Source organism: Mytilus californianus, unplaced genomic scaffold (assembly GCF_021869535.1).
Source record: "Mytilus californianus isolate M0D057914Y unplaced genomic scaffold, xbMytCali1.0.p SCAF_1, whole genome shotgun sequence".
In the NCBI taxonomy this organism is placed as follows: Eukaryota; Metazoa; Mollusca; class Bivalvia; order Mytilida; family Mytilidae; genus Mytilus; species Mytilus californianus.
The window spans coordinates 380,452-395,655 of NW_026262581.1; the positions used below are offsets into that span (position 1 = coordinate 380,452).

The following is a 15,204-nucleotide window of genomic DNA, read 5'->3' on the forward strand; positions in this document are numbered from 1 at the left end:
TTTAACTTACCAGTTCCACAGGTTCTGTGAGTCCAAGCATCACATAAGTCACAAGACAAAGCATGTTGGCGAACACGAACAAAACGATGACAAACAACACACGAAGATTCCATGATGGAATATAAAAATAATATATGGAATTAGGAATCTTTTATAATATCTATGTTTCAAAATTTATTTTTCATTGGTTTGAAAGAAGTTGACCTATCAAAAAATAGGTATTATAATTCCACACCTCCAAGCCCATACTTTTGTTTCTTTTGTTTTCCATCTTTCTTTGAAGTTACTTTTTTCGGTTTCGTACAAGGAAACTGAGTAAAATTTTATATTGTAAAACATACACAACCACTGCTAATGAGTAGTAACGATGCACGTAAGAAAAACATAGTAAATGTGGTATGGCTTCAATTTTTATTTACAAGCATTTATGACCCAAGCTTTGACCCAAGCTAAGTACGGCATTATTCTTTTGATGAATGCATAAACAACTATTCTGTGCATATCATTGAAATACAATAATCAATTATAATGATAACGATTTCCTTGAAAATCACACTAGTTAGTACTTTATTCAGATTTAAAATATTAAATTGTCATGAAATACTAACCTAATATCATTCCCAATATCTCTTTCTTCCCAATTAATAAACCATAGAATTTTTTTTAGATAACTATTTCTATACATTTTATATAAATACAGCATTAAAAATTAAAATAATAAGGCTATTTAAATGGTTAATATTGTTTAATACTGTTCTTGAAAAAGTTGGAACGAACTGACCAAGCAACTTGGGACGAATTGGTTGGTACGAATCGGAGTTGGAACGAATCATCCAGATACCTACTGGTGTACTCTGCAGAAGAGTAATGTTTAGGCAGAAAGTAAATGTACAGAACCATTTTTAATATGTCAGTTCTTAACAAAATTATTTGGAGCAAGAAATCACCAAAACGTAACATTAAAAGGACCACTTTTCTACGCCTAAATATAAAATATATTCAGAGATGTTTTGTTCTGTTTTACTCCGTTATACATTTTCTGAAATTTGTATATTCTGGGTCATTGTTTGTATAAAAATGTCTGTATTTGATGATCAGTTTCATTTATGGATGTTGTTGTTTGTTGCTTTTGAAAGTTAGGAAAAGTACTTATTGATATTATAGATGTTTCAATAAGGGAATTTTCTCACGAAGATTTATCAGGTGAAAATTCTTTGGATACCACATTTTCATCGACGAGTACATACGAAATTATGCTACTTACCGGTTAAAGAGGAAGAGGTCCGTATTTGAATGTTTTAAAATTGAATATAAGCTAAATAACACGAGACAGGTGCATGTGTTTTTAAAATACATAGGGACATTCCATCACAAGCGAACTAGACTGGGGAGAACACATCAACAACATTACCAATACCAGCAAAGCCAGCAGAAGCCTTGGTTTCCTCCACCGAAACCTACACGTCGGCTCTAAAAGCACCAAAGAGCAAGCATACAAAACTCTTGTAAGGCCCCAACTAGAATACGCCACAACAGTATGGGACCCATATCATCAAAAACATATTGTCCCATATTGACCAAATTGAAAAAGTTCAAAGGAGGGCTGCGCGATACGTCACCAAGTGCCACAGAAACAGATCATGTGTCACGGACATGATTAACAAATTTTAGTTGGAAAAGCCTCCAAGAACAACGCAGAGAGGCCAGGCTTGCAATGATGTATAAGATCGTCAACGACAAAGTAGCCATCAACAAAGACATGTACCTCCAAAAAACAACTAGACTATCCAGACACACACAACAGCATGGATACATAGTACAAACAGCAACCAAAGACTGCAGGAAATGGTCCTTCTTTGTGAACACCACCAAAGACTGGAACAAGCTTCCCCTGGAGATCGCCACAGCACAGTCATTTGAGAAATTCAAATCTCAAATGACCAACCTTACAAACTAAAGATGAACATTTGCTTTTATCCTGTTTTTAACCATGCTGAACCAAATTTGCCAGTATATTCAGAAAGTTGAATGTGGGCAGTATATGGAAGAAGAAGAAGAAGAAGATTTTGTAAACTGGTAAGCCACACCTCTTTTATTCACTAGGAATGGGGGAGTGGGCCTTACTGGTCATTGCATGAATCATGTGTCTGTGGTTTTACTGTTTAATACCTAAGATATGATCATTAGTGAGGGGTGAAATGGGAATGCTCATTTCCAAATTCTGCTTTTCTGACTGTAATATTTTTGGTGACATCCTGTTAGTCCAACAACCATTATTCTGACATCCCATTATTCCGACAGCCCATTACTTCGACATCTCATTACTCCGACATCCCATTATTTTGACATCCCATTATTCTGACAGCTCATATAATCCCAACAATGCATCTGTCATAAGTGTATGGGTCAATTTTCTCCAAAAGACCAACTCAGTTCTCGATAATATTTGTGGTTGTCCGTTTAGATTCCAATTATTCTTCTCATGTGGGATATTTGTCTCAATGCCTTGGAGTTGATACACATGTTTATTGGAACTGCTGAGTCCTTATCCTCGTCCCCCCTTTTTTTGTTTTACGTGTCCGGGTACTTTATTTGTCTTTTATTTTGGCGTTTGTGTGTTCATCATCATGATCATGTTCATTGTCTTTCTGTGCTGTTCTAGTCCCAAGTTTTGTTTATGTCTCTTGAGTTTACCTTCTTTTTACCAGATCTTCGGTTCCCCCCTTTCTTATCAAGGAAGTGAGGTTTCGCTACTATTAACTACATGAATAAATATATCAGAGTTGGATAATCCTACCTGCCCTCTTTGGTTGTAACACTTTCAACCCTGTGTATCACTCAACTCAGTTTTATTTAATTTTGTCATGGAAAATGGCGAGAAATGAAACATCAGTTAAAGATGAGGAAAATCACGAGACAAATACAAACCCAGAGAAGAGAAAAAAACATGACAAATAGGATGAAGTAGGTGTTCCGAAAAGATTAGCAATTCCTGCTTCTACCAAGACACCCACTGTGGGTTTGATGAATGTCATTTTCGGGAACATGAATCCACGAAATACGTAGACAGTACATGGCACTTCCAAGGATGGGGTAAAAACGTTTAAGATTTACTTCCTTCTCAATGATTCTAGTTCCATTTCAAACACACACAAATGTAAATGATTAAAACGAAACCTGATCAGAAGCTAGGGAGTTGTCGAAGGACAACAAGATACACTCGAACAATTGTATGCTCAACAGGGATAGCAAATAGTCCCTTGTGGGCGAGGGTCCTGATGAAGAGAGTGTAAAATAACAAGATATTAAAGCTGAAGATGTGCATGGAAAATAACAATACAAACACAAGTAAAACATAAAAGAGTTTGATGTATTCTGTAGTTTTTTATAGGCCTTTCACCATCTTTGTGAACGTTTCAAACAATATTCATGACTCGCATGTAGTTTCTACTTCCTCTGGAAATTTCAGGACTGTAGATCTGTTATATTTTTCCTAAAATTGATTGTATGCAGTCATGGCAGTGATCATGGTGATCCCCTGATAATGCAAATTTTATGGCAACAGAAATCATCATAAATAAAATGTTTTTTTCTTAATTAAAATTGAGAATGGAAATGAGGAATGTGTCAAAGAGACAGCAACCCGACCATAGAACAGACAACAGCAGAAGGTCACCAACAGGTCTTCAATGCAGCGAGAAATTCCCACACCCGGAGGCGTCCTTCAGCTGGCCCCTAAACAAATATATATACTAGTTCAGTGATAATGAATGCCATACTAAACTCCAAATTGTACACAAGAAACTAAAATTAAAAATAATACAAGACTAACAAAGGCTAGAGGCTCCTGACTTGGGACAGGTGCAAAAATGCGGCGGGGTTAAACATGTTTATGAGATCTCAACCCTCCCCCTATACCTCTGGCCAATGTAGAAAAGTAAACGCATAACAATACGCACATTAAAATTCAGTTCAAGAGAAGTCCAAGTCTGATGTCAGAAGATGTAACCCAAGAAAATAAACAAAATGACATTAATACATAAATAACAACAGACTACTAGCAGTTAACTGACATGCCAGCTCCAGACTTCAATTAAACTGATTGAAAGATTATGTCTTCATCATATGAATATCAGGCACAATCCTTCCCGTTAGGGGTTTAGTATCATACCATCATAACATATATGAGAAGAACATAACCCGTTTCATGCCAACAACTGGTTTTTAAATAAATGTGTTTAGTTCCGATGCAAAGACCCTATAAGTGAATCAATATTAACGCCAAAATATGCAATCTTTAATGACCTGACAACAGTATCGTAACTATATCCCTTCTTAATAAGTCTATTTAAAGGTTTTGTTAGCTTCAGAGGTGAATACTGACATTTTTGTGCTTTATAAAGAATATTTCCATAAAAAATTGGATGTGAAATACCTGAACGTATAAGAAGTCTGCATGTAGAGCTATATTTACGAATGATGTCCTTATACCGATGATAAAATTTAGTAAATGTTTTGACTAGTTTGTGATATCGAAAACCCTGGTGTAATAATTTTTCTGTAATACATAAATTTCTCTCGTTAAAATCTAAAACATTGTTACATACACGAGCGAATCGAACAAGTTGAGATATATAAACACCGTAAGATGGTGACAAGGGAACGTCACCATCTAAAAATGGATAATTAACGATAGGAAATGAAAAATCATATCTTTTATCATATATTTTAGTATTAAGCTTTCTGTTAATGATATAGATATCAAGATCGAGGAAAGGGCAGTGGTCATTGTAAATATTAGCTTTATTTAAAGTAAGTTCAACAGGATAAATTTCTTTAGTATACATACTGAAGTCGTCATTGTTTGATTTAAATAAAATTATTTGATTCATAAATAAAGCCCCAAAAAGTGTATAATTTGAACACTGTGTATCCATGGTATCTGTTGAATAAATACTGTTTCTAAAAAAATATTATTTTCTTGAAATAATTTGAAAAAAAGTTTGCTTCTGCTAACTATAAAACCTTTTTTAGTCCTCACTGACGAAGTCGAAGGGGACTTTAGGTTTGCATTCCGTCCGTCTGTCTGTCCGTCTGTCTGTCTGTCTGTCCTTCTGTCAGTCCGGCAAATCAGTTTTCCACACTTTTTTTCTTCATGCTTGAAGATATTGATTTGATATTTGTTATATTGTTTTATCATGACAAGTTACAGATCAAATTCGAATTTTGTTCCGGTCTGATAATTTTGTGCAGAGTTATGGTCCTTGGACTTGGAAAATTCACTCAAATATTCAGTTTTCCACACTTTTTTTCGTCATTCTTGAAGATATTGATTTAATAATTGGTACATTATTTAATCATGACCAGTTACAGATCAAGTTCGAATTTTGTTCCAGTCTGATAATTTTGTGCAGAGTTATGGTCCTTGGACTTAGAAAATTCACTCAAATAATCAGTTTTCCGCACTTTTTTTCGTCATGCTGGAAGATATTGATTTGATAATTGGTATATAGTTTTATCATGACAAGTGACAGACCAAGTTTGAATTTTGTTTAGGTTTGATGATTTTTTTGCAGAGTTATGGTCCTTGGATTTAGAAAATTCACTTAAATTAACAGTTTTCCGCACTTTATTTCGTCATGCTTGAAGATATTGACTTGATATTTGTTATATAGTTTACACCATGATAAGTTATAGATCAAGTTAGCATTTTGTTCCAGTACAATTAATTTTTAACCGGTAGGGGACTTATGTATTGCCATGCAATACTCTCAGACAAGGTTGGGTGGTAAATACCGCCCCGGACAATACTCCTCAAGTGGTCAATACTGGCAAATACTGGTCGATTGAAATTTTCATGGTGGTTTTTCTATTTATTGAAATAAAAAAATGATAAAAAGTAAGATATATTTAAACTTTTATCTTTTGGCATGTTTCAGCTGATATAAATGAATGAATTTGATATGTTTTATTAATTTTTACCACTTATACCTACTAATTTAGTCCTTATAAGTTATGATATTACATATTTTAGATATATATAAAGAATTGACAAATTAATTATTACAACATTTTTCAATCAAGATATTTTTTATTGAAAATGCATAATTCTTACAGGTACATAAAACTACAGGTAAATGAAGTTACAGGTGTGAAAATTTAATTACTATAAAAACAACAGCCCCCAATAAATGATGAAAAAACATGGTTGAAAGTAATAAAAGTGATATTTGAAGACTCACTTAAACAATAAAATATTTCCTGTCTATTAAATAAGAGACAAAAATCATCTTTATGCAGGAATAGGAAGGTATGAAGGACCTTTACTCTTATGGCTGAACTGTAATTTATGTTTTAAACCTAAAAATATAAAATGTAGTATAAATTTTACCTTTACATAATCAATATTTACATGATTTACATACACATAGTACAACCATCTTGACTTTAAGCACCAAACTGAAACATGAAGACCCTATTTGGAACTTCTATACAATATAAGACAACAACAAAACCAGTGCAAAATGTAATGATTGCAATGCTATAGTCAGTACGTGCAAAAGCCACCTGATGAGTTTCCTTGCCAGGGACGAAACATTTTTATCTTATGTACTAATAAATCATTGTAAATCACTGTTTATTAAGAATTTACAATACAAATAGAAATGAGAACATTTAAAATGACTTTAACACTTTCATTATTTCATTACTAAAAGTAATTGACCAGATAAAGAGTGGTTTTTATAGTAATGTCCACTCAAAATTTCAATCGACCAGTATTTGCCAGTATTTCCCGGTATTTACCGCTGGCATGGTCAATACTAGTATTGACCGCTTTTTTGCCAACCTTGCTCTCAGAATGTTTGTTTGTTTTGTATTTTTAATGGAAAAAATAGACTCTAGAAAAAAACTGTGTATCTGTGTGTGTCTTTATTGTGCTGTGTTTGTCTTTGTCAAATGATTTCCCTTCTCTTGGACTAACGCTTGGTTTGTCTACCATTATTTGTTAGGTCAAGAAAATTGTTGAGGCAAAATGACTGTGCATAACACTAATGTATAGATTTTTGTTTTGATTTTGGAGTAAACTTGCATAAATGTCTTAAAAAAGTGTCAAAAATTGCTGAAGGTCAATTTGAAAATGCAAATATTGAGAAAACAAATATAACTATTATTGACAATATCTTGTAAAATGTACAGATGTTAATGCATCACAATACAGGGCCCCAGTAGAATACCCCCCTTAGGTCGCTTTAAAAAAAATGCACCAGTTATCCTCACTTTTAAGCAAATTTAAGATTTTTTTTAAAAAGTTGTAGGTTGTTTTAAATGAGACGCAAAGTCGCCCACTTAATCCCTAAGGTGGCGAGTTGGTTTTGGCCATATTGGAGCCACATAATATCCAATATACAGAATAGATTCCGTATTTTATGAAGCAAATCATGTTCTGACCCCACCTAATTTTTTGAAAATAGTTTGATGATAATCTGTATAAATAATTCCATCCATATGGAAATAGTTCTGTATATCCGTTTTTTGAATTCTGTAAATACATAAATGATATCTGTATATATATACGAAAAGGCGCGAAAATACATAGTTTAATAATCATACCTCTATACACAAATTTTGATTACGTATATACAGATTTCGAATTAAGTATGTAAAAAGTATTCAAACTACCTATATAATATATACGGAATTATTTCTGTACAAATGTAATAACATATACGTTATAATACAGACAGCCATATTTTTTTTACCCTGATACCGCGCAATAAATATTTTCAAGTGTCAGACTAATGGGTTGTCGGCTTATCGGGCTTTCGGAGCAATGGGTTATCGGATTATTGGGTTGTCGGAACAATGGGCTGTCGGAATAATGGCGTGTAACCATATTTTTACCACTTCCAACTTTTTTTTACCCCTATTAATACATGTAAATCCCATATGCCCACTTTTTTTACCCACTATATCCAGAATCTGGGTTGGTTTGCCCAAAATCATGTTCTCTCCAATTAACGTTCGCACCCTTTTTATTGGTTTTGTGTTGAATAATTGTTTAAGGTTCATCATAACCTTTTGGCTAATATGGCCGTATTTACACAGACAAACCTGTGCACCTGGAAAAGTTTTAAGGCATGGCAGGAACTAGATGATTAAATTTTAAATGCATTTTACGTTTTAGAAAATTATAAACTTTTCTGGATTTTGCTATTCATTTTTTTCCATTCCTGCAGAAGGTGCCAAAATAAACCTTTTTTATATAGATTAGACCATTGGTTTTCCCGTTTGAATGGTTTTACACTAGTAATTTTTGGGGCCCTTTATAGCTTGCTGTTCGGTGTGAGCCAAGGCTCCGTGTTGAAGACCGTACTTTGACCTTTAATGGTTTACTTTTATAAATTTTGACTTGGATGGAGAGTTGTCTCCACAATAACATGAAAACGCTTTAACAAATTTTTTTCAAATTTAAATATGTTGTTTCCTGGGACTAAATGAAGGTCTAGTTCAATTTTCAAGATTTTAGTATTTCTCCTTTTTGAGTTATCACCATTTTTAATATCCAAAAGTGGAATTTTTAAATATTTTACTCTTGTTATCATGTTATGATTTGTCTTATCTGACAATAAAAATTGGAGTGACAGATTTATTTGAAAATTATCTATTTCCTAAGTGGTAATGATTATAAGCTATAATTAGACATTTTGAAGATTATTACATTATTAATTATTATATATGTAATGTTAGAGTACTATGTTAAACCACTAATATTTCAGTATATGATAATGATTTATTTTCATTATTAATTAGATCTTGGAAATATTTTAGCATATGATAATCATTGGAGTGACAGATTTATTTGAAAATTTTCTGTTTTCTGATAAGATCTGTAGGACTGTATATATAAAGTTTGAAACTTACTAGTAGGACTGTATAAATGAAGATTGAAATTTACTGTTCATTATTAGAAATTTTGTAGATAATTAAGTGTCCCTAAATCATTCATATTCTGACCCCAGCCCCCCCTTCAATTTGAGAATGTGCTTTTATCATGTAAACGGTCGAAATTCCCACCCCTAAACCATATATATTCTTGTATGGGACAATAAAACAAATCAAACAGGCCTCTACAATGACTTTTTTTTCAACTTGTCCAGTAGGACAAGTACATACCAAAATTAACTTGTCCGAATGAAATTGTAACTTGTCCAAAAAAAATCTTAATTATAACCTTTTTTGCATTTTAAGTTGATTCAAGGAACAAAATGAATTAAAACAATAGAACAGAATTTGATTTATATCTTTTGAAATACTTTTCAAAAATATGAGTCAAGAACAACTGAATCTAGACATACAGGACTTAGGTTCTAGTTATTATCAATGCCAAAGTCTCATCAGACTCTGCACATGAGGCACGGTCTGATAGGCCTGTCAATTGGACTCATTGGATTTGTATACTGTTTTTTTAAGTTGAAAAAAGTTTATTCAAATGCAATAGAAAAAAGATGATGAGGTATGATTGCCAATTAGACAACTCTCTGCAAGGGACCAAATGACACAGAAATTAACAACTTTAGGTCACCGTATTGCAAGTATTGTTTTTTTTCTACATATATGATGAAAAATGATTTTGTGAATTATGTGGTAAATAATTTCTTCATTCTTATTTAAAAAATAGTTTTGTTAAAAAAAATTACCGGAATGGTATTTATTATAAAGCAATGGAAAAAGGTAGGAAAACGAGGTACTAATTTGTCTTGGTCCCGAAAAGTCTCCTGCTGTGCAAATTTGTCTAATATGAGGCAGGCGTTACCTGTGAAAGGGGAGGAAGTCTGTATGAATTATTTTGTTTTAATTCAAACATATTTTAACTTCAAAATCTGTTCAAAAAAAGAAACGTAAATACCCTTACGTTTCCGATTTTGGTTCTGTTGTTCGTTATTTTAGTTGTGACGTTATTTTAGTTATGACGTCATATTCAATGTAAACAAAGAAACGCTATCATCAGGTAACGTTTTTTTTCATATCAAAGAATAATTAGAAATGAAATTGTTATTGTGTTCCTTCCTATATTTTACTGGACTGATATATATTTCACTCAAAGTCTCATGACAAACGAGACCGGAAGAAGTAGATTTCTGCGCAAATGCGGGAATTAAAAAAAATTACAAAAAAAAAGTTAACGATTTTGAGTTCATTAGTACAATGAAAATTTCGGGAAATTTTCCCGATTTTTTTTTTTTTTTTTTTTTTTTATTGATTTTTCTACTGTTATACAATGAAAATTTCGGGAAATTTTCCCGATTTTTTTTTTTTTTTTTTTTTTTTATTGATTTTTCTACTGTTATAGGGGACTTCGTCCCCTTATTAATCATGTCTATTAAGTATGTCTCCTACGGTGCCAAACTGTCTAATAAACTTGGAGCCGAATCGTTTCGAGCTGGTGACGAACTGTCTTGTAAAGTTACCTTATCTACAAAGCGCATCGCTGATTCGGATCAGTAAGACTGGTTTCCGAGAATGGGTCCTACTAAAAAGCGCCATGGAGCGCCCGTGTGAAGAAAAAGCGTCCGTGGAAAAGAAAAGGCGCCCGGGGAAAATATATAGGTATTGTATTGCCATGAGACAACTTTGTGTCGATGAAATAAGTTATGCACCATAGGCGGATTTGGGGGGGGGGGGGGGGGGGGGGGGGCTGCGGGGCCCGGGACCCCCTTTTATGGGAAAAATTTGGTTGATTATATAGGGAATCACTGAAGCATGACTGTATCGGCCCCTCCCTTAGGTCAGTCAGCGCCCCCATTATAAAATGTTGGACATCAAAAGACATGTTTTTCAATAAATAAAACACTTTAACATGTAAGTTTTGCAAATATTCAAAGTCAATGGACCATGACTGAAGGTACATAGCTGAACAATCTCCACGGAAATGAGATGTGCCAATGCTAATACAACTGCATACCAAATACCATTGACTTATCATAGGTAGTTCCCTCAAACAAACCTTAACACAAACTAATACATGTAAACTAAGCAAAAGTTTCAAAGTCAATAGACCATGACTGAGGGGGCCGGGCCATATAATCTCCATGGAAATGACATATGCCAACACTTATACAACTGCATACCAATTATCATTAACTTACCACTAGTGGTTCTCCATAAACTGACCTAATCACAAACTAATACATTTAAACTAAGCAAAGTTTCAAAGTCAATAGACCATAACTGAGGGGGCGGGGCCAAATAATCTCCATGGTAATGAGATGTGCCAATGCTAATACAACTGCATACCAAATATCATTGACCTACCACTAGTGGTTCACCATAAACTAGACCTAATCACAAACTAATACATTGTTGACATTGTGGGTAGCATTCCCTTTTCTCTTTTACTGCAAAATCGTAGGTACAATGTAATTAAATCCCTTTTCACCAGCCTGAAAGTAATCCATTTCTTTATAAATACCAGATATGAAATACGAACAAATGGTTTGTATATTAACCGATTGTGGTTAATCGGATTACCGTAATCAGCATGTGGTGTGTACAGTTAACGATTGTTAATTAGTCTTATCTTATTATATACATATATGATTGTTAAAAAATGAAAACGGTGGTAGAATAATGAAATATTAAAATTCCATTAGCGTACCTTTTGGCTGAGCAAAAAGTTTTATTATTTTCTCTCTATCATTTATATAATATATTACAAATCTCACAGTCTGCCAATTCCAGCTCTTCGCATCGTAGATGGTACCACGTATCACGATTGTCGCAGCAGATGCTTTCAATTTTACAATTTTTAACGGCATATTCCACAAGGCCAGAATATCATATTTGCTTTAGCAGTGGGTTTAACTTTTCTTAGTGGCAGGCATGTTGAAACCCTTCCACGATCTTCCACCGTCAATTCAAGTGTGTCCCAGACGCAGCTACTGTATTCAAGCTTAGGTCTGACCAGTGATGTATATGCTCTTTCTTTTACTATTTTGGAATTGACCTTTAGATTTCTCTTGATAAAGTTTAGCTTTTGTGTCGCTGAAGCTGTCATATTATTAATATGTTTGTTCCATTTTAAATCTGTTTGTATTGTTACGCCAAGATATTTTGTGGATTTTTCTTTTTGCAGTATATGATGGTGGAGAGTGTAATCAAAATTTATTGGGTTTTTCTTTGTTGTTATCTGAAGGATTGAGCACTTGTCTGGATGGAATGACATGAGCCAGTCCTTCTCCCATTTTGCTGCTGATGTTAGATCTTCTTGCAGTTTTTGAGTGTCTTCTTTGTTTCTTAATGTTTTATAAATTATGCTGTCATCTGCAAATAATCGTAAGGTGCTATGTTTCATATATTCTTATTGCACCGCGGGTAAATTAACACGTTGTGATTGGTTTAACGCCGTCACGTGGTGACCCCCCTATGGATCTGTATGGGGTTAGTAAATTTCATAGGGGGTTCATGACGTCACGTCTACTGTTAATGGTGACGTCATCTATTAATGTTGTTGTGTTTCATTGTTTATTTTTCTACAAAATACAGCAGAAAAAGTCCCGCGTGCGATAAATTCGTTATACGGTTCACTACTGACCCCCTACGGACCATGGAGGGTGAATAAAATCCATAGGAGATTCGGCCTTCGGCCTCACCCCCTATGGATTTTACTAACCCTTTATGGATCCGTAGGGGGTTAGTAGCGAACCATATAACTTATAATGGAAGTCATTTATGTACACAAGGAACAGGATAGGACCCAAAACGGTGCCTTGGGGAACGCCAGATGTTACATTTAGTTTGTCAGACTGTGCACCATCAATAATGACTGTTTGTGTACGGGATGTAAGGAAATCTTCTATCCATTTTAAGGTGTTGTATTCAATGCCATAATATTTTAGTTTAATAAGGGCCAAAAAGAGCATTTTTCTAGTTTCCAGACAAAAACTTGTGTGTAAGTGTATGGATCTCTCTGAAAATGTACTACAAGGTACAATACCACAAAGGGAGGCTGGGATTGATTTTGGGGGTAATTGCCTCAAAATTTTAAGAATTAAGGGCCAAAAAGGGGCAAAAAATAAGCATTTTTCTAGTTTCAGGACAGTAACTTGTGTGTGTGAGTGTATGGATCTTTATGAAATTGTACTACAAGGTTCCATATCACAAAGGGAAAGCTGGGTTTGAGTTTGGGGGTAATTGCCCTAAACGTGTAGGAATTTGGGGCAAAAAGGGGCAAAAAAAACAAGCATTTTTCTAGTTTCCAGACAATAATTGTGTTCAAGTGTATGGATCTCTCTGAAATTGTACTGCAAGGTACCATACCATAAAGGGAAGGCTTAGATTGAGTTTGGGGATGATGAATCATAAGGGGGTTCAAAAAATTTTAAGGTTAAGGAATTAGGGGCCGAAAGGGGCCAAAAATAAGCATTTTTGTAACTTCCAGACATAACTTATGTGTTAGTTTATGGATCTCTCTGACATTGTACAACAGGGTTCCATATCACAAAGGGAATGCTGGGATTGAGTTTGGGGGTAATTGCCCAAAACGTTTAGGAATAAGGGGCCAAAAATAAGCATTTTTCTAGTTTCCAGACAATAACTTGTGTTCAAGTGTATGGATCTCTCTGAAATTGTACTGCAAGGTACCATACTACAAAGGGAAGGCTGGGATTGATTTTTGGGGTAATTGCCTCAAAATTGTAGGAATTAGGGGCAAAAAAAGGGGCAAAAAAAAAGCATTTTTCTAGTTTCATGACAATAACTTGTGTGTTAGTGTATGGATCTTTCTGGAATTGTACTACAAGGTTCCATATCACAAAGGGAAAGCTGGAATTGAGTTTGGGGGTAATTGCCCAAAACGTTTAGGAAAAAGGGGCCAAAAAGGGCCAAAAATGAGCATTTTTCTAGTTTCCAGACAAAAACTTGTGTGTAAGTGTATGGATCTCTGAAATTGTACTACAAGGTACAATACCACAAAGGGAGGCTGGGATTGAATTTGGGGGTAATTGCCTCAAAATTTTAAGAATTAGGGGCCAAAAAGGGGCAAAAAATAAGCATTTTTCTAGTTTCAGGACAGTAACTTGTGTGTGTGAGTGTATGGATCTTTATGAAATTGTACTACAAGGTTCCATATCACAAAGGGAAAGCTGGGTTTGAGTTTGGGGGTAATTGCCCTAAACGTGTAGGAATTTTGGGCAAAAAGGGGCAAAAAAACCAAGCATTTTTCTAGTTTCCAGACAATAATTGTGTTCAAGTGTATGGATCTCTCTGAAATTGTACTGCAAGGTACCATACCATAAAGGGAAGGCTTAGATTGAGTTTGGGGATGATGAATCATAAGGGGGTTCAAAAAATTTGGGGGGAGGGATTTTTTTCTTTAAAATTTTCCATTTTAAATTGGTTATTTCTGATTTATATGTAAAAGCAAACAATAATGATATGGTTTGAATAGGTAAATTAATAATTTATAAGTTCTTAGACCACATTCATTCTGTGTCGAATATTTAATCACAATCCAAAGTCAGTGTGTATCAAGCTTGAATGTTGTGTCCATACTTGCCCCAACTGTTCAGGGTTCGACCTCTGCGGTCGTATCGAGCTGCGCCCAGCGGAGCATTTTATTTGAATACGGGACAAAAATTTGCGTGTTTCCAATCGTCTGGGATTTTTCCTGTGTCTAGTGATTTCTGAAATATGTATGTAATTGCGGTTGAGATGTCATTACTTAGCTCTTTTAGCACTTTTCCGCAGATTTGGTCTGGGCCAGTTGCTTTATTTGGGTTAATCTTGTTCAATAATTTTATGACACCGTTTTTGTCGAGCCTGCGACTTTTGTCGCAGAAAGCTCGACATAGGGATAGTGATCCGGCGGCGGCGGCGGCGGCGGCGTTAGCTAACTTCTTAAAAGCTTTATATTTTAGAAGGTGGAAGGTCTGGATGCTTCATACTTTGTATATGGATGCCTCATGTTACGAAGTTTCTGTCAGTCACATGTCCAATGTCCTTGACCTCATTTTCATGGTTCAGAGACTACTTGAAAAAAAAGTTCAGATTTTTTGTAATGTTAGATTCTCTCTTATTATAAGTAATAGGATAACTATATTTGGTATGTGCGTACCTTGCAAGGTCCTCATGCCCGTCAGACAGTTTTCACTTGACCTCGACCTCATTTTATGGATCAGTGAACAAGGTTAAGTTTTGGTGGTCAAG

At 34.5% G+C, this 15,204-nt stretch overlaps 1 protein-coding gene across 3 annotated transcripts in view; it reads left to right on the top strand.

The window, feature by feature from the left end:
* Positions 1–1,215: 1,215 nt before the first annotated feature.
* The window catches only part of LOC127726061 (uncharacterized), a 45,486-nt gene continuing 31,497 nt past the window's right edge, over positions 1,216–15,204 (top strand). For all 3 annotated transcript variants that reach the window (XM_052233429.1, XM_052233458.1, XM_052233523.1), the window contains exon 1: positions 1,216–2,076. In XM_052233429.1, coding sequence (XP_052089389.1) covers positions 1,991–2,076 — 86 coding nt within the window. In that variant the 5' untranslated portion in view covers positions 1,216–1,990. The remainder of the gene's footprint in view (positions 2,077–15,204) is intronic.